This window comes from Acipenser ruthenus, chromosome 37, assembly GCF_902713425.1.
Source record: "Acipenser ruthenus chromosome 37, fAciRut3.2 maternal haplotype, whole genome shotgun sequence".
NCBI classification, from domain to species: domain Eukaryota; kingdom Metazoa; phylum Chordata; class Actinopteri; order Acipenseriformes; family Acipenseridae; genus Acipenser; species Acipenser ruthenus.
In genome coordinates, this window is record NC_081225.1 from 4,873,457 (window position 1) to 4,897,174 (window position 23,718).

General features: G+C 38.7%; 1 protein-coding gene across 3 annotated transcripts in view; it reads right to left on the reverse strand.

The window, feature by feature from the left end:
• LOC117397908 (set1/Ash2 histone methyltransferase complex subunit ASH2) overlaps positions 1-20,998 on the reverse strand; it is a 63,323-nt gene extending 42,325 nt beyond the window's left edge. For 2 of the 3 annotated variants that reach the window (XM_059008599.1, XM_059008598.1), the window contains exons 1-5: positions 20,886-20,998; positions 19,980-20,046; positions 17,328-17,473; positions 9,073-9,161; positions 8,589-8,683 (exon numbers count right to left, since the gene is read on the reverse strand). In XM_059008599.1, the coding sequence (XP_058864582.1) occupies positions 8,589-8,683; positions 9,073-9,161; positions 17,328-17,473; positions 19,980-20,046; positions 20,886-20,956 (468 nt within the window). In that variant the 5' untranslated portion in view covers positions 20,957-20,998. Of the gene's footprint in view, positions 1-8,588; positions 8,684-9,072; positions 9,162-17,327; positions 17,474-19,979; positions 20,047-20,581; positions 20,860-20,885 lie in introns of those variants that run through there. The other variant, XM_059008600.1, reaches the window with a different exon arrangement.
• Between the last annotated feature and the right edge of the window lie 2,720 nt (positions 20,999-23,718).

Genomic DNA, 23,718 nt, shown 5'->3' on the forward strand with positions numbered 1-23,718 from the left:
CACATCAGCTCTATGTTCACAGACGAAAAAATGAAGCTTTCAAAGAAAAGAACACCATACCTACAGTGAAACATGGAGGAGGCTCGGTTATGTTTTGGGGCTGCTTTGCTGCGCCTGGCACAGGGTGCCTTGAATCTGTGCAGGGCACAATGAAATCTCAAGACTATCAAGGCATTCTGGAGCGAAACGTACTGCCCAGTGTCAGAAAGCTCTGTCTCAGTCGCAGGTCATGGGTCCTCCAACAGGATAATGACCCAAAACACACAGCTAAAAGCACCCAAGAATGGATAAGAACAAAACATTGGACTATTCTGAAGTGGCCTTCTATGAGTCCTGATCTGAATCCTATAGAACATCTTTGGAAAGAGCTGAAACTTGCAGTATGGAGAAGGCACCCATCAAACCTGAGACAGCTGGAGCAGTTTGCTCAGGAAGAGTGGGCCAAACTACCTGTTAACAGGTGCAGAAGTCTCATTGAGAGCTACTTAAAACGTTTGATTGCAGTGATTGCCTCTAAAGGTTGTGCAACAAAATATAAGGTTAGCGGTCCCATCATTTTTGTCCATGCCATTTTCATTTGATTTCTTATTTACAATATTATGTTGAATAAAAAATCAAAAGCAAAGTCTGATTTCTGTTAAATATGGAATAAACAATGGTGGATGCCAATTACTTTTGTCAGTTTCAAGTTATTTCAGAGAAAATTGTGCATTCTTCGTTTTTTGTGAAGGGGTACCAACAAATTTGAGCACGTCTGTATATATATATATATATATATATATATATATATATATATATATATATATATATATATATATATATATATATATATATATATATATATACACACACAGTGCCTTGCGAAAGTATTCGGCCCCCTTGAACTTTGCGACCTTTTGCCACATTTCAGGCTTCAAACAAAGATATGAAACTGTAATTTTTTGTGAAGAATCAACAAGTGGGACACAATCATGAAGTGGAACGAAATTTATTGGATATTTCAAACTTTTTTAACAAATAAAAAACTGAAAAATTGGGCGTGCAAAATTATTCAGCCCCCTTAAGTTAATACTTTGTAGCGCCACCTTTTGCTGCGATTACAGCTGTAAGTCGCTTGGGGTATGTCTCTATCAGTTTTGCACATCGAGAGACTGAAATTTTTGCCCATTCCTCCTTGCAAAACAGCTCGAGCTCACTGAGGTTGGATGGAGAGCATTTGTGAACAGCAGTTTTCAGTTCTTTCCACAGATTCTCGATTGGATTCAGGTCTGGACTTTGACTTGGCCATTCTAACACCTGGATATGTTTATTTGTGAACCATTCCATTGTAGATTTTGCTTTATGTTTTGGATCATTGTCTTGTTGGAAGACAAATCTCCGTCCCAGTCTCAGGTCTTTTGCAGACTCCATCAGGTTTTCTTCCAGAATGGTCCTGTATTTGGCTCCATCCATCTTCCCATCAATTTTAACCATCTTCCCTGTCCCTGCTGAAGAAAAGCAGGCCCAAACCATGATGCTGCCACCACCATGTTTGACAGTGGGGATGGTGTGTTCAGGGTGATGAGCTGTGTTGCTTTTACGCCAAACATAACGTTTTGCATTGTTGCCAAAAAGTTCGATTTTGGTTTCATCTGACCAGAGCACCTTCTTCCACATGTTTGGTGTGTCTCCCAGGTGGCTTGTGGCAAACTGTAAACGACACTTTTTATGGATATCTTTAAGAAATGGCTTTCTTCTTGCCACTCTTCCATAAAGGCCAGATTTGTGCAGTATACGACTGATTGTTGTCCTATGGACAGAGTCTCCCACCTCAGCTGTAGATCTCTGCAGTTCATCCAGAGTGATCATGGGCCTCTTGGCTGCATCTCTGATCAGTCTTCTCCTTGTATGAGCTGAAAGTTTAGAGGGACGGCCAGGTCTGATACTCCTTCCATTTCAATATTATCGCTTGCACAGTGCTCCTTGGGATGTTTAAAGCTTGGGAAATCTTTTTGTATCCAAATCCGGCTTTAAAACTTCTCCACAACAGTATCTCGGACCTGCCTGGTGTGTTCCTTGTTCTTCATGATGCTCTCTGCGCTTTAAACGGACCTCTGAGACTATCACAGTGGAGGTGCATTTATACGGAGACTTGATTACACACAGGTGGATTCTATTTATCACCATTAGTCATTTAGGTCAACATTGGATCATTCAGAGATCCTCACTGAACTTCTGGAGAGAGTTTGCTGCACTGAAAGTAAAGGGGCTGAATAATTTTGCACGCCCAATTTTTCAGTTTTTTATTTGTTAAAAAAGTTTGAAATATCCAATAAATTTCGTTCCACTTCATGATTGTGTCCCACTTGTTGTTGATTCTTCACAAAAAATTACAGTTTCATATCTTTATGTTTGAAGCCTGAAATGTGGCAAAAGGTCGCAAAGTTCAAGGGGGCCGAATACTTTCGCAAGGCACTGTATGTGTATATATATATATATATATATATATATATATATATATATATATATATATATATATATATATATATATATATATATATATATATATATATAAACTAAGCGGTACAATCAAGAGAAATGGCGGAAAGAAGAAGGTACGTTTATTGGGCAAGGGTGAGGAAATAAAGAGTGGTGCTACTGTGAGAACAGAGGCTAGGGCAGGGTTAGGCAAGCAAGCGGGGTCCTGACCGGGGGTTAGAGGCTAGGGCACGCAGTGGGATAGGCTAGGGTGAAAAGATGTGTTTTAAGGAAGGAGCGAAAACTGCTTAGTGTAAGTGACTGTTTTATATGGAGTGGGAGTTTATTCCAATGAAGGGCAGCCAGGAGGGAGAAGGAACGGAAATGGGATTGGGCACAGGGCGAGGGTGGGACCGAGAGGGACAACAGAGTTTGAGAGTGTAAGGGACGGGAGGGAGCACAGTAAGTGATAAGTGCAGTCAGGTAGGGTGGGGAGAGACCATGGGGGTTTTATAGACTAGAGTAAGGAATTTAAATAAGCAGCGATAGTAAACAGGGAGCCAGTGTAGTTGAAGGAGAAGAGGGGAGGTATGAGAGGAGCGGGGGAGGTTGAAAACTAGTTGAAAATTATATATATATAAAAAAAATCTGAAACAAACACACATTGATAATGTGGAAAAAATGCCAAGTACCCAGCAATTTAAAGTGGAGGTATCAAAAACATTAGCCAAGTTTCAAGAAATCATTGGGGCAACCAGGCCCAGCACAAAAAAAATAGGCACAACTGTAAAACCGATGGGGGTCAAGGTTCCCCCAATTGTTTCTACTAACTTGGCTTTTGTTTTTGATGCAAGTTCGATCCGCTTTTATTGTGCCTGAAAAACATAAGCCGAGTTATATCCAACCTATACTTAGGCAATGTATTGCCGTTTGGATAGGGTAAGTGTAAATGGTAGCCTAGTCTGTTGAAAGGATTAAGTGAATCCGTATAGCGTAGCGGTTATGTAGTTGGTGTGAAAGTATGACTAGTTAGGGTTCAAATCCTCCCATATATATATATATATATATATATAATTAGCTCTAAGAGCCAGCTGCTACACAGTCAGCACTCACAAATCCAACCCTATAAAATTTTGGATTCAGTGACGGTTAAACACATGCGACGCATATCTGATTTTCAGTTTGGCCCAGTTCCAACCTTTGTCTGTTTTTCAGGAAGCACAAAAAAGATACACTATCAAATACATATCTGAAAGGACATTGTTTTAAAATAAGCAGGCTTCCATTTAGATGTACTGTACTGATTTTGTTGGTACAGTTCTATATTTAACAGAAATAGTATTTTAATTCAAAACAATATGATTCTGAAAATCTCACTTGCCAAAACTAAAAGAGACGACAAGTTAACTGTAATGCAGTACATACTTTTAGATCCAGTAGGTATTGTAGCGGTATGTAAAATTTCCCATTAACGATCCAACAGCAATGAAATCTAAATGTTATCCATGCACAGAACTGTGTAAAACGTAATGCAATTTAGCAAAACCTAAAGATAAAAAAACCCGTAAAAGGCAATTCAGTTTTTATATATATAAAATGAGGACTGATTTTATTCTTAATACAAACGCGGCAAGTGTATCTGGGTAAAGGATATCGGAGTGCTAACTGTGTATATATATTATATTATATATAAGGTATAAACCACGACGGGTCGTGCGATTCCCATGATATATATATCACACTTGTGGTGGTGATTAGGTCCGAGGCGTCAGCCGGATCTTGAAGTGGCGACAAGGCGACTTACAGAGACGTGCCTGACTAGGGTGTGTGAACTATGCATCAGCTGCAGAGTCACTTACAATTACGTCTCACCCGAAAGACGGAGCACAAGGAGGTTAAGTGACTTGCTTAGGGTCACACAATGAGTCAGTGGCTGAAAAGGGGATGGGGACCTCCTGGTTACAGGCCCTTTTCTTTAACCACTGGAGCACACAGTGGAACTTTTTGGCCGACATGGGCCCCGTTATGTCTGGCGAAAACCAAACACTGCATTCCACAGTAAGAACCTCATACCAATGGTCAAGCATGGTGGTGGTGGTAGTGTCATGGTTTGGGGACACCTTGCCATCATTGAAGGAACCATGAATTCTGCTCTGAGAATTCTACAGGAGAATGTCAGGCCATCCGTCCATGAGCTGAAGCTGGGTAGCTTATTGATCCCAGAATCTCGTCAAGCAGCTTCTTGAAGGATCCCAGTGTGTCAGCTTCAACAACATTACTGGGGAGTTGGTTCCAGACCCTCACTATTCTCTGTGTAAAAAAGTGCCTCCTATTTTCTGTTCTGAATGCCCCTTTATCTAATCTCCATTTGTGACACTTGGTCCTTGTTTCTTTTTTCAGGTCGAAAAAGTCCCCTGGGTCAACATTGCCAATACCTTTTAGAATTTTGAATGCTTGAATCAGATCACCGCGTAGTCTTCTTTGTTCAAGACTGAATAGATTCAATTCTTTTAGCCTGTCTGCATACCACATGCCTTTTAAACCCAGGATAATTCTGGTCGCTGTTCTTTGCACTCTTTCTAGAGCAGCAATATCCTTTTTGTAACGAGGTGACCAGAATTGAACACAATATTCCAGATGAGGTCTTACTAATGCATTGTAAAGTTTTAACATTTTGAACTGAAAAAGTTTAATAGAACAATGCTGAAACTAATTCCAAGTTTTAAATTTAATTAAATAAAATAGACTGAAACGTAATAACTCCCCTTCCTAGTCAGAGAGGTAGCTGGAGGCGTAAACCTTAAACCCCTTCTCCAACTTGCTTGTTGGTGTTACACGATGACTTTGCCATCCTGCGTAGTCATTTATTGTTTACAGCGGTAGGTCTTGAAGACACCTCGTAAAATACGTCCATTAAAAATACTTTTGGATAAAACTGAACTCGCAAGGTAAAAATATAAGACCGAAATACCAGCGGTAGCAACAACAAACACAGAACTTGCGCTCACCGGAAACTGCTATACCAGTATAGCTTAATGTGGAAGTACGATTTGCAAGTAACGTAGACCATATCAGGGTTCTCACCAGGCCAGACGGGCCACCCGGCTTAGTGCCTGTCGCCGCTCGGCTGAAAAAACCTGAAATGTCCGTCTTGCAGATGCTACTGTTCCTTTAACAATAAGGATTGATTGCGCATCCAGCAGACTAGATCACTTGCACGTTGCTGGGTGAAAAAAAAAAATCTTGGAACCACATGACAGCTGTGTTACGTTTTGACACATTTAACCAATCAGACGGGTTTTCTGGTTTTCTGTGTTAAGAACTTTGAGAGGCTAAAACGTTAAAATGACTGCTAACAAAAATAACCGATTATTTTCAAAGCAAAAAGTGACAATGAATGCAGGATTCTCAAAATAAGCCAGCAATCGGCGCAATCCACCGCCTAATACTATATTTGCACCGGCTACTTTATTAAAAAAGTGTTAAGATTTTCAGGTATTATCATTTAGTCCATTTGTTGTCATACTATTGTATTGGAAGGGGATATAGTGCAGCAGTGTGGAGTAGTGGTTAGGGCTCTGGACTCTTGACCTGAGGGTCGTGGGATCAATCCCCGGTGGGGGACACTGCTGCTGTACCCTTGAGCAAGGTACTTTACCTAAATTGCTCCAGTAAAAACCCAACTGTATAAATGGGTAATTGTATGTAAAAATAATGTGATATCTTGTAACAATTTTAAGTCACCCTGGATAAGGGCGTCTGCTAAGAAATAAATTTAATATAATAATAATAGTGCCTAAATAAGCATGGTAATTTACCATAATAAAAACCAGTAATGAAAACGAAAATGTAGAACTTAAAGATTAACCAGACAGAGCCAATGAAAGACGCCAACATAATTTCTGGTGGGTCGAGGGTCTCCGACCCTGTTAGACAGGTCGGAATTGTGTCGTTCACACTCTTGCGACGTGTGTCTTTTTTTGGAAAGCCGTACAGCCTTTTCTCATGCGTCTGCGACCTGAAATCGCATAGGGTCAGATGATGTTATAAAATGTCAGCATTTGCTGAAGTAAATATCCCTTTCTCTTTAAGGAATTCATTATTGTGGAAAGGCCCCTATATCTCAAATGATCTAAAAGGTTTAAAGAATAGCCTCAAAAATAATGAATCGGACCTTCAAGGAGTGTAGGACAACCATTATTTGTAAGAGCAGGATTTGAACAATACCTGCCCTCTAAGCTACATGCTTTTGCTACACAAGGCTCATAGAAAATAAATAAAAAATCTAAACAGACCAGACATCCATCTGTGTGAAAGCCTTTTCACACCAGGGTTCGACATTAACCATGGCCCTGAGGCCCAGGGCCGGTAGAGATTGATCGATCGATAGATAGAGATAGATAGATAGATAGATCGATATATTAAATAGTGCACATGGCTTCCGTTTCATGAATCCAGGAAAATGGGCCAGTGTGCCAAAAAGCTGAAACATAATTTACAAACCATTTTTTGCTGTGTTGGTACTCGCTCCCGTGACATGGCAAATCTTTTACAAATCTGGTTTTCTACAACTAAGCAAGCAATAAGGCAAAAGTAAAACTCTGAAATCAATAAATAAAGAAAGTAATTATGAAAAAAAAATGAAGACAAACATTTAGAGCGAAGGCTTCATCTGGCTCCATTATGCCAGTGAAAATAAAGTAATGTTCTGCCTTGTTTGGCGCCAGTTTCCCAGACTTGCAGATAAAACAGCAGCTTTATTGTTGTGAACTTTATTGTTATGATGTAAACAAACATTTTGTTTAAATCATATCCAGTCTCGCAGTAAGACGTCCTGATCGACGCCCAGATATGCAATCGAATTGTCTAACTTTGTGATTTGGGATCCGATGTGTTCAGGTCAAAAATGCCATTCACAATCTTTCCAGGACTCGTTGGTATCACTCGGCACACGTTTTTCCTTTGTTTACTGAATTAAAACCCAGAACTCAATGAGCAGCAACGTCACACAGCACGTATCTATTCCAATTAAAGCAAAAGTAGCATAATATTGCGCAAACCACCAAATAATATTTTTTTGCTGTAGTGTATTCAGAATAAAACACCTATCATATAGCAACCTAAATATCCTACATCTGTTTAATTCTAACAAATATTTATAAAATAATCTTAATAGTGTAAATATTGTAACCTGGCCAAAACAATAGAAAATACATTACAACATTACAATAGTTTAACATTACTAATTACAACTAGCCATCAAGTGCTGACATCAGATGGATCCAAGTCAAGTTACTGTGTTTTCAATAAATAATAATAAATAATTCAAAACAAGGATATCTGGTTGTACTTTTAATACAGTGCAAATGTTGACGTTGCTCCATCCATTCACAGAAAGTCAACAGTAGATGTTTTACATTGAACTCCTTTCCAACTCCAAGTATTTTGCCTTTTCTTATTAGTCACTGTTGTTCTGCTTATTTAGTATGTCTTGATATTCATCATAACGTTAAATTACCTTTCTAATTTCAATATTGACTTAATATGCAAATAACAGGTTTAAGACTGATAACACTTTTGTTAAGCATCAGCATTAAAAAATAAAAGAAAGACGCGTTTGCTTCTACTAGTAGCTAATGTATAAGGTTTTATTTTTGTGTACTCAAATATCTAACATGCTATTCGAATTTTTTTTTTTTCGTGTAATCATGTATTCGACTACACTGACCGACAGATCCCTAATTAAGATTATTATAATTCAGTTTTAGCGTTGCTGTCACCATATGGTAACAGCTCGGTTGCATGTTTGCTTGTGAAAAAATGAGTATCACTTGCACACATACATTTTCAAATCTTGAATACAGTATTCTCATTTTCTGACAAGCACATAAATGTGTGCATGTTAAATGGCTGAAGGAACATATATTGAAAGGCTTCGTTTAGCCACTTTCTTTTGAGACGCAGGCTCTCTTTGGTTACCATACACAGTTAGAAACATACTGGAAATAAAAAACCATCATGAAAAAATATATAAATACATTGGGCCAGATGAAAACAGTAGCTCAGTGGCCCAAGGGGCCAGCAGTTAAAAATCTAAAATGTAGAGCTCTGTCACGCTCCCTTGTCTTTACCTTGTCTTTCGAAAACATGGTTTTAGGATGCTCCTCCTGATTCCTGGAGCGCCACGTCAAGTTGGCAAGAGCCGTAAGGCACATCTCCTTCAGGTCTGAGGAATGAGACAAAAAACATTCATCAGCACTGGTCTGAGAACTCATGAGCAGGTAAACTGCTCCACCCAAAGGCAAGGCAGAATTGCAGATTTATTTGCCTTTCATCATTGGAAACCCAGGTTCGATTGTTTCAACACACACACAATCAGTAGTGGTCTCAATTTTGCCCCCAGTTAACATCACTGAATAACCACAAAACTGGGTAGAAATGCTGATGAAGGGCTTCTGGCTTCATGGGCTCGTCTTTCATGGGCACTACATTCACAAGCACAACTCTGTGGAATCCACCAGTGTAACAGTAGCATGTGGAGTTAAGAGTTGAACATTTTCAAAAATTGCATTTATAGTTATTATACTACATGTACTTTATGGCCTTTCAACTTACTGGCTTGTTTCCTTAGGAAATAGGTATTGCCGCTGTGATGACACACGTTGCAGTGAAAAACATAGTTTGTCATGAAGGGAAGGCAGGTTCTGAAAGTAAAAAAATACAAGTTCAATTTAACTTCCTAAAGCATAATTGGGTCTGTAAATAAAACCTGCTGGCACATTTGGTTGAAATTCTAAAACTCCAAAATGTCATTTAATAGATTGAACAGCAACAAAGCATTATTGAAGTTATAAAACTCAAGCAAAATTACCATTTAACTTCAGGGCTAAAGTTGTTTATTTCCAGTTTACTAACATTAAAGGGCACCAATGACTTTGTGAAAGTGTTGTTTAAAATTGAAAAGGGCAGATGTACCGACACCCCCCTATATCATCAGAATCTGATTATCTAAAAGCAGCCAATTATCATTTTGACAAAGTCCTGGGCAAAACCAATGTTTTGTCTGGGGTTCTAGGGGCTGCCTAGACACCCTGCTGCTCTGGGGTTGTACATGCTCTCAGATGCATTCTCATCCATTTTGGACCACTTTCAGAAGCAAATCTGAACTTTACTTTGTAGAAAAATAAATTACTTGCAACTTGTTATTTACTAGCTGGATCAACCCAATATCTCACATGGCTAGTTTTTGAAATGTTACTGATCAAACCTTTTACATGTATGCCCCCCATTTCTCATACTAATTTTATAAAACCTCAGCAGCAAAAATCATATACAATCTCTGCTTAACTCAATCAAATGCTTCAATCAAATGCCGTAAATACAGGGTTCATACAGTTCTGATCCAATTTTCAAGGACTTTTAAAAGGACCTTCAAGGACCATTTTGACAATTTTCAAAGACCTAATTTAAGGAGTTTGACAATTTTCAATGTTGATCACTAATAGCCAGCTGTAACAAAAATAAAGCTGTTCAATTAAGAGTTTATTTAACTGTATAAACACTTTGAGTATAGATAAGCTCTGGACCAGAAGACTTTCTTATTCAGTAACACTGAATCAGTTTTGGTACCTATAGTGTTTCATTCTAAAAGCAGTAGAACAATTCAATATTTCATCAATGTCAGAAGCAATAGTCCAAAAATATTGTGTCTCAATCATAGGCGCCTAACTTTGTTAAAAAGTGGGGGGCAAACTGAAGGACTAACTGCCACACTAATTTTACAATTAAGAAGCTCTAAGAAACCAAGCTTTGCATCTCCACTCAGTGAAAAACTAAGATTTGTCTCGCAACTAAAAATAAGTAAGCCACAGATGCTTAAATGCAGTGGTAGTCCTGACAGTAAAATTCTGTATTGTAATGTAATTTTAATTCAAAGGCCATTACACGTAACACCGCACAGCAGTTAAACTAGGCACCCTGATGAGACAATGGAAGTGACAGCGTGGGAGAAGTACAGTCGTGGAAAAGTACAGAGCAGTGAGAAGCAGTTTGAAAGCAGGTTGACAGCTGCAGAAGCTAAGCTAAACTTCCAAAAAATAAAAAAAAATAAAAAAATTTACATGGTCTTGAAGCCAGTAATCTGTGACCCCTGCATGATGTGGGAAATCCGAGAAAACCCAACAGAGCTCAACCAAGTGTGTGTAAAGTGCCGCACGATCCAGGACTTGCTTAAACTAATAAGTATGCTAGAAATGGAGCTGCAGGAAATGAGACACCAACAGGAGCTTGAGGAGCTGGCACACCCACAATTCATGCAATTCATGGAAGTCAGCACCCCTAGCAGACTGAAAGCCATCAGGGAGATAGAAGAGGGTCAAAACAACTGGGTTCAGGTAGGCAGAAGCAGGAAAAAAAGAAACTTCGTCAAACACAACCATCAGAAATCCAAACATCCAACAAATGAGCCACTTCAAAATTTAGATGATCAAAACCAACATCAAAAGAACAAAAGGAACAACATCCAGGACCCTATAAACAGTGCTGGCCAGGCAGCAAAAAGAAGGGAGGTCATGATTGTTGGGGACTCCATATTGAGAAACACAGCAAGTTCAGTTTGCAGTTTGGACCCCCTTACTACAACAGTGTGCTGCCTTGTCACACACATCACTGAGAACGTGGACAGGCTCCTAGAACGAACAGGAGATGACCTGGTAGTAGTTGTCCACATTGGTACAAACAACACTGGAAGACACAGGCCAAGATCCCTGCAAAACAAATTCAGAGAGCTAGGAAGGAAATTAAAAGACAAGACCAAAACTGTGGTATTTTTTGGGATACTGTCAGCACCTTGCAAACAAGCATACAGACAGCTGGAAATACAAAATCAAAATGCATGGCTGAAATCGTGGTGCACACAGAAGGCTTCATCTTTCTTGAACATTGGCGCACATTCTACAACAAGGACTATCTATATAGGTGGGACGGACTGCACTTAAACAGAAAGGGAACCAATCTACTTGGAGAAAGGATCCTTGAGGAGGTTCAGAAGCATTTAAAACTAGAAAAGAAGGGGGGGGGAGAAAACAAAAAACCAGAAGGGAGACCACATCAAAACAAGGGCAACACAGCTATTAAATGTATAATAGTATAACCGTTTGTAAACTTTATGTTCTTAAGTACATGCACGTGCTCCCAATTTGAAAAACAGAAAACAGTGCTGGTTTCAAAGCTATTTAAAAACATAGATTTTTAAACGTCATGTTTAATATATTTATTTTAATTTTAATTAAATACGGGCCATAAACACGGGTTTAAAGCTGCTTATATAATTGGTCAGTGCAGAGACCTGGGGTTTGGAATAAACAACTGACCTTGCTTTTAAGATTTAACATATACAAGTGGACCCCCTTTATAATGCCACCCTTGCATACCACCAGCTATCCTCTGTGAACAAATGTCACCAATATAAAACAGTGCTATTTTTACCCTCCATATCGCCACCCCGCTGTCCGCCACCCGCCAACTTCCCCAGCCAAGCAAATATAAGCATTGTAGTTTCCCTCATTGTAGCGCCAGCAAAATAATCAGTATAGTTTAGAAAATATATTGTTTTTATGGAACTGTTGTTGTTAGTTTTTTTTTTTATTATTATTAGTAGTAGTAGTTTTTCTTTTTTTATATTAAGTATAAACTGTTCCTCAAAAGTAACCATGTATGTTTCATACAGATGCAGGGTTCCCACTCTTTTCAAGAAATCATTTTCCAGGACATTTCCAGGACTTTTTGAAGGATGTTTTGCGGGTACAAACATAAGCTATTTAACAATTAGGCTACTTAATTTGATCTAATATATCTCCGGTTGCAACACTCACAATAACCTCAGTGTCATTACAGTATATACCTCACCCTCCCCGCTCACACACACACAGGTTTTCTCAATGCCCCCACTTTCTGTTCATGTAGCCTACTGTATATATATATATATTTATAAAAATCTCAATCTACTGTATATATATTTATAAAATCTCATATGGAATAGCTAGTGGCAAGTTTTTCTGACCACACTGGAAAGCAATTTACAGTGTAAAGACAACACAGATGAAAACAGTTCATTTTAACTATTTATTGAACAGACTGACAATATACAGTTCAATTACTTTCACTCAGTCACTAATTACTTCAGTCAAGACTACTTCTGTGTTTATTTATTTTTCCAAACCTGGTATCTTTTAGGCTGATTTTTTATTTTGTCAACAGAAATGTGCCCGTTTTCTGTACTATATACCAGTTCTTGCAAAAAATAAATAAAAAATAAGACAACTGCTCTGTTTCCCTTTCACTCTTTGCTGATTGCTTCAAATCTGAAACCTCACCATCTTTCTACTTGAAACCTTTGACTCTCATTCAACTCGCTTTTTCGGTAGGCACTGGACTTGCTGAGGAGAGTGAAGTCCTGCTTCTTTTCAGCCCTTTCTGCCATCTCATCTGCTTCTTTTTGCATTATTTCAATGCTGTGTAAGACCTTTTGCTTCTGCTTCACATTTTCAATTTCGGTGGCAATCTCTTTCCTTTTCCAGTCGTTTTCAGATTCCACCTTCTTTTCATCCTCCAAGAACTGGACATATCGCATCCTGGCTGCCTTGACATGCTTAACAAGTGCCTTTGTTATGGTATCGTTATGGTATGGTAACGTGAATTTCCCACCAAAGCATCCTGTACTGTGCACAGTGCAATGAGAGTTTTCTTCTTTAGGTTCTCCACCAGCATGTCTTTGTTCACAGAGTATCCTGGCTCAACAGCTGCTTGTCCATGTGAGAGTGTGAAAAGGCGCTTGAACAGATTCCAAAGGTTCTCATACTCAGGTCTTCTATTTGCATATATCCAAAGGAATTCATCCACTCTGACAGCATCAGCTTTGTGATCAAAATTTGCAAATTCAGTTTTGCTGTTCTGGCTCATCTGTGAGAGGAAATGTTTGTACTCTGCAAGTAGCTTGTCACAATGTGCAGCAGTGTACCATTTTGCATTGAGAAGCTGCTGCAATAGGTTTTCAAATTTGGATGTTGCAGTTTTCTCCTCATTCACCATCAGTACTGGACCAAGGGCAGCCATGTGTCTTACAGCAGGGTACAAGAGACGCCTTCTCTCAATAAGCTTTTTGCTTGTTGTGGCAAGAAAGGTGAGGCATTCCTTCTTGAACTCTTTTGCTCTGAGTTCACTTGTCTGAAGACTCAGTGATGCTTTGTCCAGTGCTTGCTTTGTGGCAAAGCCAATGTCAAGTTGTTTCTGTGGCAAATGTAGAGTGTTGTCCAATGGGTCAACTTTCAGTATTTTGAGAGTTGTATTTGCCTTGTCCAGGATGTCTTTCTTGATGAAGCAAGACAGCAAGCGCCTCAGTGTGGACTGATACTCCTGTGCCAAAAAGGGCACCATTGGTGCATCTGTCTGAAACTTTTCCAGAAATGGTTTCAGTTTTGCAGCAACAAAAGCAAAGAAATGCAATTTTGCTTAAAAAAAAGCCTGTCAGCAGTTGCTTCCTTCCTCAAAGAGTATGACATGGAGGTAGGTACTTTGCTTTTGGGTAGTTTCTTGCGGCTGTCGACGTACTTCTGTATAGCTGGCCACAACTGAATGGCGCTCTCTGCAACCTCCAAATCTTCCACCTATCTGTGTGGAAAGAACTTCAAAGCAAACGTTTTTGTCAATTCAACAAAATCCTCTCGTCTGGCAGGTGTGTCGTGGAACAGCTGCCAAAGGGCTCTGAGTTTGTCTCCCAACTTCCAACCAGATTCTGTTTCTCCCTTTTGCAATCCCATGTACAACATGCAGGCCACAGCTTCCCAGGTTTGGCAGATCAGGTAGATTTGGGTCCACTGTTTTCCTGTTCTCTTCAAAAATTTCCAATTAACTGTCGGGTCATCCATTGAGATTTGCAAGAGTTTCTTGGGATCGAGTGGTGACATGCTTGTCTTTATTTTCTCCAGAAGCTGCCCTGCTCGAGTGTGACCAAGAAATTCTGAAATACGAAGCTAAGCCAAAGCACAGGAAGTAAGCCGTTTTTGTTGGACCGCAGGTAAAACGTTTGGCTATTTCACGGTCAGGAAACATCTTTGCACCAGTTAAATAACTCCATCTCTAAAAAGTGCATTTTGTGTTTGGCCTAATTTTAGACCATTGGGCACTTTTTTCAGTGAATAGTTATGAATGGAGTTTTTGAAAGATCTATGTTATAACATGGATAGGCTATGTTTTTTTCCTACTTCTATTGCTACCAGACACATCAGACAAAACTAAATATATTATATATATATCATATGTCTAGTATTATGTTGTTGATGTCCCATGTAATGTAATGGGTGTCAGTTGTGTTTGTGAGAGGTGTGTGGCCTGTTAGGTTGTATGTGAGAGGTGTGTGGCTTGATAGGTAGGTGAGTAGCTGCATGAGCTGTAGAGTTGGTAGCAAGGTGAGCTGATGCATAATCACAAGCAATTATCAAAACACATTACATTGGACATCACTAACATAGCATTAGTCATAATCATAGACTGTATATAATAACATTTTTAGGTTTGCCTGATGTGTCTGGTAGCAATAGAAGTAGAAAAAAAACATACCAAAAATTGCACGCCCTGGACATATATTCATGATATAGGCCTAATCCAGTTTTTCAAAAAATAAATGAGTATGCACTGAAAAAACTAGGACAAGTGTAACGTTAGCTAGCTTGAACAATTAACTGCATTTTAGCTATTTTTGTCAACAAACTCATGTCATCAAAAATGTAGCCCATCACAAACACAACTCATTATATTCTGTATATGCAATATCACACTTCATTTTCCAGGTGTTTTCCAGGACATTTAATATGTTCTCATTTTCCATGCCTTAAAAATGACTCTTAATTAAGGTTTTCCAGTTTTTCCAGGACGCGTGGGAAACCTGAGATGGGAAAAGATGATAAAATGTCACTAGTAGACCTACTGTTGTGTTAAGAACTAGTACTGTAGTTTTAAAAAAAGATCAATATTTTATTAAAATGGCTTGGAGATACTGTAATTATATAACTAAAAAAAGAAAACGTTTGAATTTATTGCAAACATAGTAGGTTGTGTGTGTTTGTTTTTTTGACCCTCACTATAACGCCACCCTCGCTTATTGCCCGTTTCTGCCCATGGCCCTTACCTGGCGGTAAAAAGAGGATTGACTGTATTACAAAAGCTAAATAAGTGCTACACTTATTTAAAATAAATACTGATAAGTAATGTTATAAACTATTTATTTATGTATCTGCTTTGCTTGTTTTTTTTTTCTCACAACTTACAGAACCAAAAAAAAATTCAAATTGCTGTGATACAGTTTAAATTGGTGATGAATAAAAAATAACGGAGTGTTTGTGTGATTCATAATTTTACTGGCCGCAGAACTCCAGAAAAAAGGACAGGGGTGTTATACTATACAATGTATCGTGGTGATTGAAGTTCAGCGCTGGAGATGACCTCAAATCGAAAGGAATAGAAAAAACATGCATGATAAAAAGTAAAAAAATAACCAAACCACCAAAGACAATAGAAAAATAAAAATGGCAGCACTGATCAAGGGGGAGTAACCTAAAAGTCGCATGAATTACCTGTTAAATGTTACCTCAAGTTCCATGTACAAATAAAACATGAACTTGTATGATTTTTTTTTTCTCGAAAAAATAAATATTGTAATTGTCGTTCCGGTACTTTAAGATGTAGGACTACACCACTGTATGTAGGGTTGGTGGTACCGCCAGCATATTTTACTTCAGCCTTGCATAAACAACATACTACAATGTTTGATGCTATACAGCCATCCTTTAGATTTTTTTCTTAGGAAATGATTCCACACAACTTTGCTTTGCAGAATTTAGCAGCTCAAAATCTGTGAGCTTCTACCATATTTTCTTTTGTGTTAGCGCTGCTCGCATTACAAGTTCTTGCAGGAAGTGATTCTCGCAAGATAATAGGCAACATTTTCCAGTAGACGTTTCCCTGAATCAGTTTAACCAAAAATATCGGTATTGTACTGCCTGATGAATATCGCAATATACCAGTATCTGTGTCCTTGCGCACCTCTAGTTGCAGAAGGAACAGTCAAGAGTTGTTTCTTGTTTTACACCACTATTATTACATGGACGGATCATGGCCTCCACACTATAGGGCGCATCCTGCACTCCATGTGCAGTGCCTTTACTGGATGCGCCACTCTGGAGCCCCCTTGGGTGCGTTTTATTGTGGGATTTTGTTTTTGTCAAACCTTTTTTTTTTTTTACATTTTAAACTGTTTAAAAAGGCAAAACCACAACAAAACATAGAATAATAATGTGTATACGCTGAGCAAAAAAATTAGAGGGCAAAATATATCATTTGCCTCCACGGTGCCCTATGGGTTAGGCGCCTATGGTCTCAATCAAGTTACAGTTTAACAGGAGAAAAAATAAACTCTAAAAGGTCACAAAAATCAAGTATGTGTGAAAACATTTTACAATTTTCCAGCGATAAATATATACCCCAGCACCAGGATTTATTTGTCATTTCTACACAAATCATAGGAATGGACCTGGGAGATGCCTTTTTGATGGAATTCCGTCTACGCACGGAACACTTTCACCCATGTAAGTGTGACATACAGATGGACAGATAGACAGACACCCCCATATATCCCCAGAAACTGATATTTTCATGAGCTAAATAATGTTAGCAAGTTTCATGACTTACTACAGCCACCTCCACTATATCCCTTTCACAACGTTTCTCCAACATGCAATATAGGGGAAGGGCACTGAAATTGGTAGCGAAGCTATGGGGTGTTCTGTGCACTTTCAAAGTAGAACATTAAGACATACGCAGTGTCAATGCTGAATGTGTCGGCTGTAAACCACTTCATACAGATTCCACACTGCAGCTCCACCTCTCCCAGCTGCCTGCCGTTCTCCTCGTCCACCGATCCAGTCCGAGTGTCCATGGCCTCAGAGCTGTCGCCTGCACCATCCTGTACACAAGACAATAACTGAGGATCAGCAGAAAAGCATGAGCTTATTTACAGTCACAATAACAGGGTTGTGATCCCCAAGGCCAACCTTCAGTGTTTTATAGTTAAGTGATAAAAACACATTGGGCGGATGGTAATTTGGCATTTAAACTAGGGACTAATACTCATCATGCTAACTTGCATAGTAAACGGGTCTAGTTTTTAAATACTTGTCCCGTCACATGACTTCACCATGGTAAGCCCCTTAGCTAAAATAAAGTGGCCTCTAATCAAAACCCAGGTTATTTTCCTTTGAAAATATAAGACATTGTTATAATAAACGGCATACAATTTTGCTGAAAAAGGAGTTTTGCTATAATTGTGTAAACATCAGTCTCTCTTTCCTACTTTCACATGAACAGACCTTTGAGGTCTTGAAAGCTTGTGATTAATTATTCTTTAGTTAGTCCAATAAAAGGCATCACATCTCCTTCTCTTTGGCTAAAAAAAGGAGTAATCTGGATGAGGGTTAAGACTCCAAACAGTACAGTATTTTTACAATGTAAAAAGTCTGATCATGGGTGCTATCTTTAATGAGGGATTTCTTTGACTGCAATTAAGAACATAAGAAAGTTTACAAACGAGAGGAGGCCATTCAGCCCATCTTGCTCATTTGGATGTTAGTAGCTTATTGATCCCAGAATCTCATCAAGCAGCTTCTTGAAGGATCCCAGGGTGTCAGCTTCAACAACATTACTAGGGAGTTGCTTCCAGACCCTCACAATTCTATGTAAAAAAGTGCCTCATATTTTCTGTTCTGAATGCCCCTTTATCTAATCTCCATTTGTGACCCCTGGTCCTTGTTTCTTTTTTCAGGTCAAAAGAAGTCCCCTGGGTCGACATTGTCTATACCTTTTAGGATTTTGAATGTTTGAATCAGATCGCTGCGTAGTCTTCTTGTTCAAGACTGAATAGATTCAATTCTTTTAGCCTGTCTGCATACGACATGCCTTTTAAACCCGGGATAATTCTGGTTGCTCTTCTTTGCACTCTTTATAGAGCAGCAATATCCTTTTTGTAACGAGGTGACCAGAACTGAACACAATATTCTAGGTGAGGTCTTACTAATGCATTGTAAAGTTTTAACATTACTTCCCTTGATTTAAATTCAACACTTCTCACAATATATCCGAACATCTTGTTGGCCTTTTTTATAGCTTCCCCACATTGTCTAGATGAAGACATTTCTGAGTCAACATAAACTCCTAGGACTTTTTCATAGTTCCCTTCTTCAATTTCAGTATCTCCCATATGATATTTATAATGCACATTTTTATTGCCTGCATGCAATACTTTACACTTTTCTCTATTAAATTTGCCATGTGTCTGCCCAGTTCTGAATGCTGTCTAGATCATTTTGAATGACCTTTGCTGCTGCAACAGTGTTTGCCACTCCTCCTATTTTTGTGTCGTCTGCAAATTTAACAAGTTTGCTTACTATACCAGAATCTAAATCATTAATGTAGATTAGGAATAGCAGAGGACATAATACTGATCCCTGTGGTACACCACTGGTTACCTCGCTCCATTTTGAGGTTTCTCCTCCAATCAGTACTTTCTGTTTTCTATATGTTAACCACTCCCTAATCCATGTGCATGCATTTCCTTGAATCCCTACTGCGTTTAGTTTGAGAATTAATCTTTTATGCAGGACTTTGTCAAAAGCTATCTTAAAATCTAAATAAATCATGTTGTATGCTTTGCAATTATCCATTTTCAATGTTGCATCCTCAAAAAAGTCAAGTAGGTTAGTTAGACACGATCTCCCTTTCCTAAAACCATGCTGACTGACTCCCAGGATATTGTTACCATATAGGTAATTTTCCATTTTGGATCTTATTATAGTTTCCATAAGTTTACATATAATAGAAGTCAGGCTTATTGGTCTGTAGTTACCTGGTTCGGCATTGTCTCCCTTTTTGTGGATCGGTATTATGTTTGCTATTTTCCAGTCTGTCGGTACAACCCGTGTCAAGAGACTGTTGCATGATCTTGTTTAGCGGTTTGTAAATAACTTCTTTCATTTCTTTGAGTACTATTGGGAGGATCTCATCCAGCCCAGGGGATTTGTTTATTTTAAGAGCTCCTAGTCCCTTTAACACTTCTGCCTCTGTTATGCTAAAGTTATTTAAAATTGGATAGGAACAGGTCGACATGTGGGGCATGTTGTCCGTGTCCTCCTTTGTAAAAACCTGTGAAAAGTAATAATTTAATATATTTGCTATTTTTTTTCTTCATCTATGATTTTGCCATTTGTGTCTCTTAGACATTTAACCTCCTCTTTTGAATGTTCTCTTGCTGTTATAATATTGGAAAAACATTTTGGAATTGGTTTTAGCCCCCTTAGCAATATTGATTTCCATCTCCCTCTTGGCCTTTCTAACTTCCTTTTTTACTGCAACTGTTACTGTGTGAGTGCTCCACCAAACAGATAGATGGCAAATGTAAAACAGTAACTGGAACTTACCATGGCTTCTTTCCCGTTGGAAGATTCTGTGTCCATAATTGCTGACAAGTCACCTAAAGCAGCCTCACTGGAATGAATGAAGAAAAAGATTCAAAACATTATGGCCACATAAAAAAATTGATTAATATATCCTCTACCTATACTTAAAACTATTATACAATACATGTAATAATTTCTCTCATGTATATATGTACATTGTCAAGCAAATAGATTACTATTTTTCGATATTCCATTTACACACATAATCAATAACCACTCTCACACACACACACACACACACAGAAGAGGTGACGATTTCTCTCATACAATTGAAACCATGTATCATTTCAACCAAGGCAAACTAGCCTGTATGTTGCACAAGATAATCTTTCTTTTTAGTATCAGCAGGTTGTGTTAACATTCATTACAAGAACAAATACGATGTACAGAATACAGTACGAACAGGAATTGAAAATGCATGCGACTTAAACGTGTTAGGTTTACTACTGTCAGATGAACGACATGTGAAAATTAAGCTTTTAACTGAAGCTGTAACCTAACAATCTAGAAAGTAATGCAGCACCATGCTTTGTAACCGATAGACCTTTGCTAAAATAACTTACCATAAGCAAACAGATTATACAGCTTATTCACAGTGCATAGGAAAAAGACGTTATGAATAATTGCAGCCTCCTCGTACTGTTCTCCTATAATAATATAACAATATTGCTTTTATTTCACGTTTTTATGACAATACAGGTAGCCTTATTTTTTGCAATTTCATTCATTTCTTTCAGTTGCAAATGTATTGTGTTCATACGCTCCAGCCTTGATCCCCATTTATCCAGCAAATAACCAGCCCTTTTTTTATTTCACATATAATTGCCTTCATCTACGCAGAATCACTCCAGTTTGATCACAACTTACCCATCTGGACTCTCTGTTCGTACAGGAACACAACCCGCCTCTCCTTCCGCCGCCATCTTCATCAGTGACATCCCGCGAGATTTGAAAACAAAACTCTCGCGGTGCTTCACCAAGAGAGACAAATTGAGAAAAGCGTTCAGAAATAATTCAACATAACCTGTCAATTGAATTATAATTTATTAACATAATCTATCATAAGGAAGACATGTACTATATTTAAAATAAATGCACCGTGCATAGACATGTAGTGAAGATCATGATAAAGTGATAAGAATGTGTGGTTGACTACCACTTTCTACTCACGCCTGCTCATTTCATTCTGAGTTCTAAAGAACATAAGAAAGTTTACAAACGAGAGGAGGCCATTCAGCCCATCTTGCTCGTTTGGTTGTTAGTAGCTTATTGAACCCAGAATCTCATCAAGCAGCTTCTTGAAGGATCCCAGGGTGTCAGCTTCAACAACATTACTGGGGAGTTGGTTCCAGACCCTCACAATTCTCTGTGTAAAAAAGTGCCTCCTATTTTCTGTTCTGAATGCCCCTTTATCTAATCTCCATTTTAACCCCTGGTCCTTGTTTCTTTTTTCAGATCAAAAAGTCCCCTGGGTCGACAAACTGTGGCTTTGATACAGTACAAGCTTCACTATCCGACAATAATGTTCAATATACAAATACTAAAGTCGCTCATAAACTGGTCTCCAGGATTTTTTCATTGAGTCTCAGGTCTCAGCTACAAACACAACCCTGCTAAAATTACATGAACTTATTCCTCCCAATTTACACAACTATACGTGTGTCTGCAATTATTTGCACAACTATACAATTTGTCTGAAATCAATATTAGGTTTGGAACTAGGATATTAGGGTAATAATGAAATGAAATACCGGTAATGAAGTTGTGTGTTAACACCAGTGGTGTAATTAGTGAGGGGTTACATATAAGGCCCTGTCCACACTATGCCTTTAAACCGTATTAGTTGCATTTAAACCGGCTTAAAAGTGCTAAATACGGTTTGTGTCCACACTACGCAGCATTTAATACCGGACTCGAGACCGCCTCAGGAGGTAGCCTCGAGTCCGGTTCTAATTAGATCGCATCAGGTAGTGCGGTTTATCAGAAGTGTGGACGCTGCAATACCGAACTACATTTTATTGTGTATCCTCCAATATCCCCAAATGCTTTGTGGTGTGTTTGGCGAAATACTCAGAGCAGGCGCCTGAAGGACTTGCTATCAGTGTACACTCCGCAGTAGATATTCATTTTTATGCTTCAAAAAATCTTACAGGACATCTCTGTTAAACTAGTGGGGAAAATAACAAAAACACAACGTTAAATTAGGCGACTACAAAAATGAAATGCGTGTTAAAAGTAGGACCGGGGATGAACAAATCACGTAATTTGTCAGCTCTGTTTGAAATAAAATCAAAAGGACCAGAATTAGGCTCAGGCAAGATATGAAGGTAAAAACAAAGATTATTTTGTAATTAACAGCTTTTTCTGAGTTTAATTATAAAACAGAATCAGCTCAATTTGTTTAAAGGGACTTCACCTGATTAAAGTAAAACCTGAAAACTTCAAGCCCTACTGTGTGTTTTCGGATTTACTTTTTTCCGCAATACTGGTTCTATTTAATTTATGCAATATGGACCTCTGTTAAAATAAAATACAGTGCATGGTGGGATACTATCGTATTCATTTCCACGGTTCGTTGCGCTGCTGGGAATTGTAACTGAACTATTCTAAAGGTGTGTGGACGCATTAAGCCTGACTAAACATGAAACGGTACTTCAGTGTGGACGCTTTGAGCTGGATTAATTAAAAGCGGTTTCGAGTACGGTTCTCGAGATCGGTTATGTAGTGTAGACAGGGCCTAACATATTCATAGCACTGCTGTATAAGGCACTCGCTTTTTTTCACCAATGTGTAACAATCCTGTTAATTTCACTCGTCCCATTTCTGTTCCGCTGTTTATTATGTTTTTTTATAAACACATTGGGTGCGTTCACCATACGCAGACTTTGCTAAGGCTGCGTTCACGATACTTTTTTGACGGCTAGATTGCAGACGCGAGTCTGACGTCACGGTCTGTGTAGCCGGAGTTTGGACACGATTTGGAGATTAGCTGCAAAGCATAGAGAAAAATCATGGAAACCGATTTAGTTGTGATTTGTATTGCAGAAGAGGTGGATGCGATAGAAGTTCAGTAACCTTAAGTTAACTAATAATTTGCTTAATTTGACTTTTTGAATAGTTCAGCTTATAACATGTTGGAGGATTCAAGTTCCTTATACAATTTTATACTTAACTTGAAAACCCAACTGTTTAAAATGATTTTAAGGCTCTGATTAGGCAAATGATTAGTTAAGGGTTGAATGAAGTAATTGAGAGCAGCTCGGTTGGAACAAAAACCAGCAGAGGCACAGAGTACATTGGGTACTCCAAGACCAGGGTTCAAAACCACCGAGTTATATAATAGTGGTAACTTATTATACAAGCTCCTTTTCTGTGTTATTCACACCTCCTGCCTAGGCGGCAGTAGCACGTAGAGTGAGGACCGGGTTTGCTTGCAGACACACTTCTTTGTCAGCTACCGCTCCTCTGTTGTTTGAAGCCGTAGCTGCTCCAGCGCAGTACCTGTCAGGAGATGCAGAATCTGCGCTCGGGAGATGCGTGACCTGGTGACGTCTTTTCCGGATGAGTTCACGCAGATGGCGAACTTGGGTAGGTTTTGCACAAAATATGCGCAGAAACTGTTTGGAATCTGCGCAGCATTAGGAAAATATGCGTACGTGAACGCAACCCAAGTCTGCGCTAATTCTGCGGAAAACCTGTT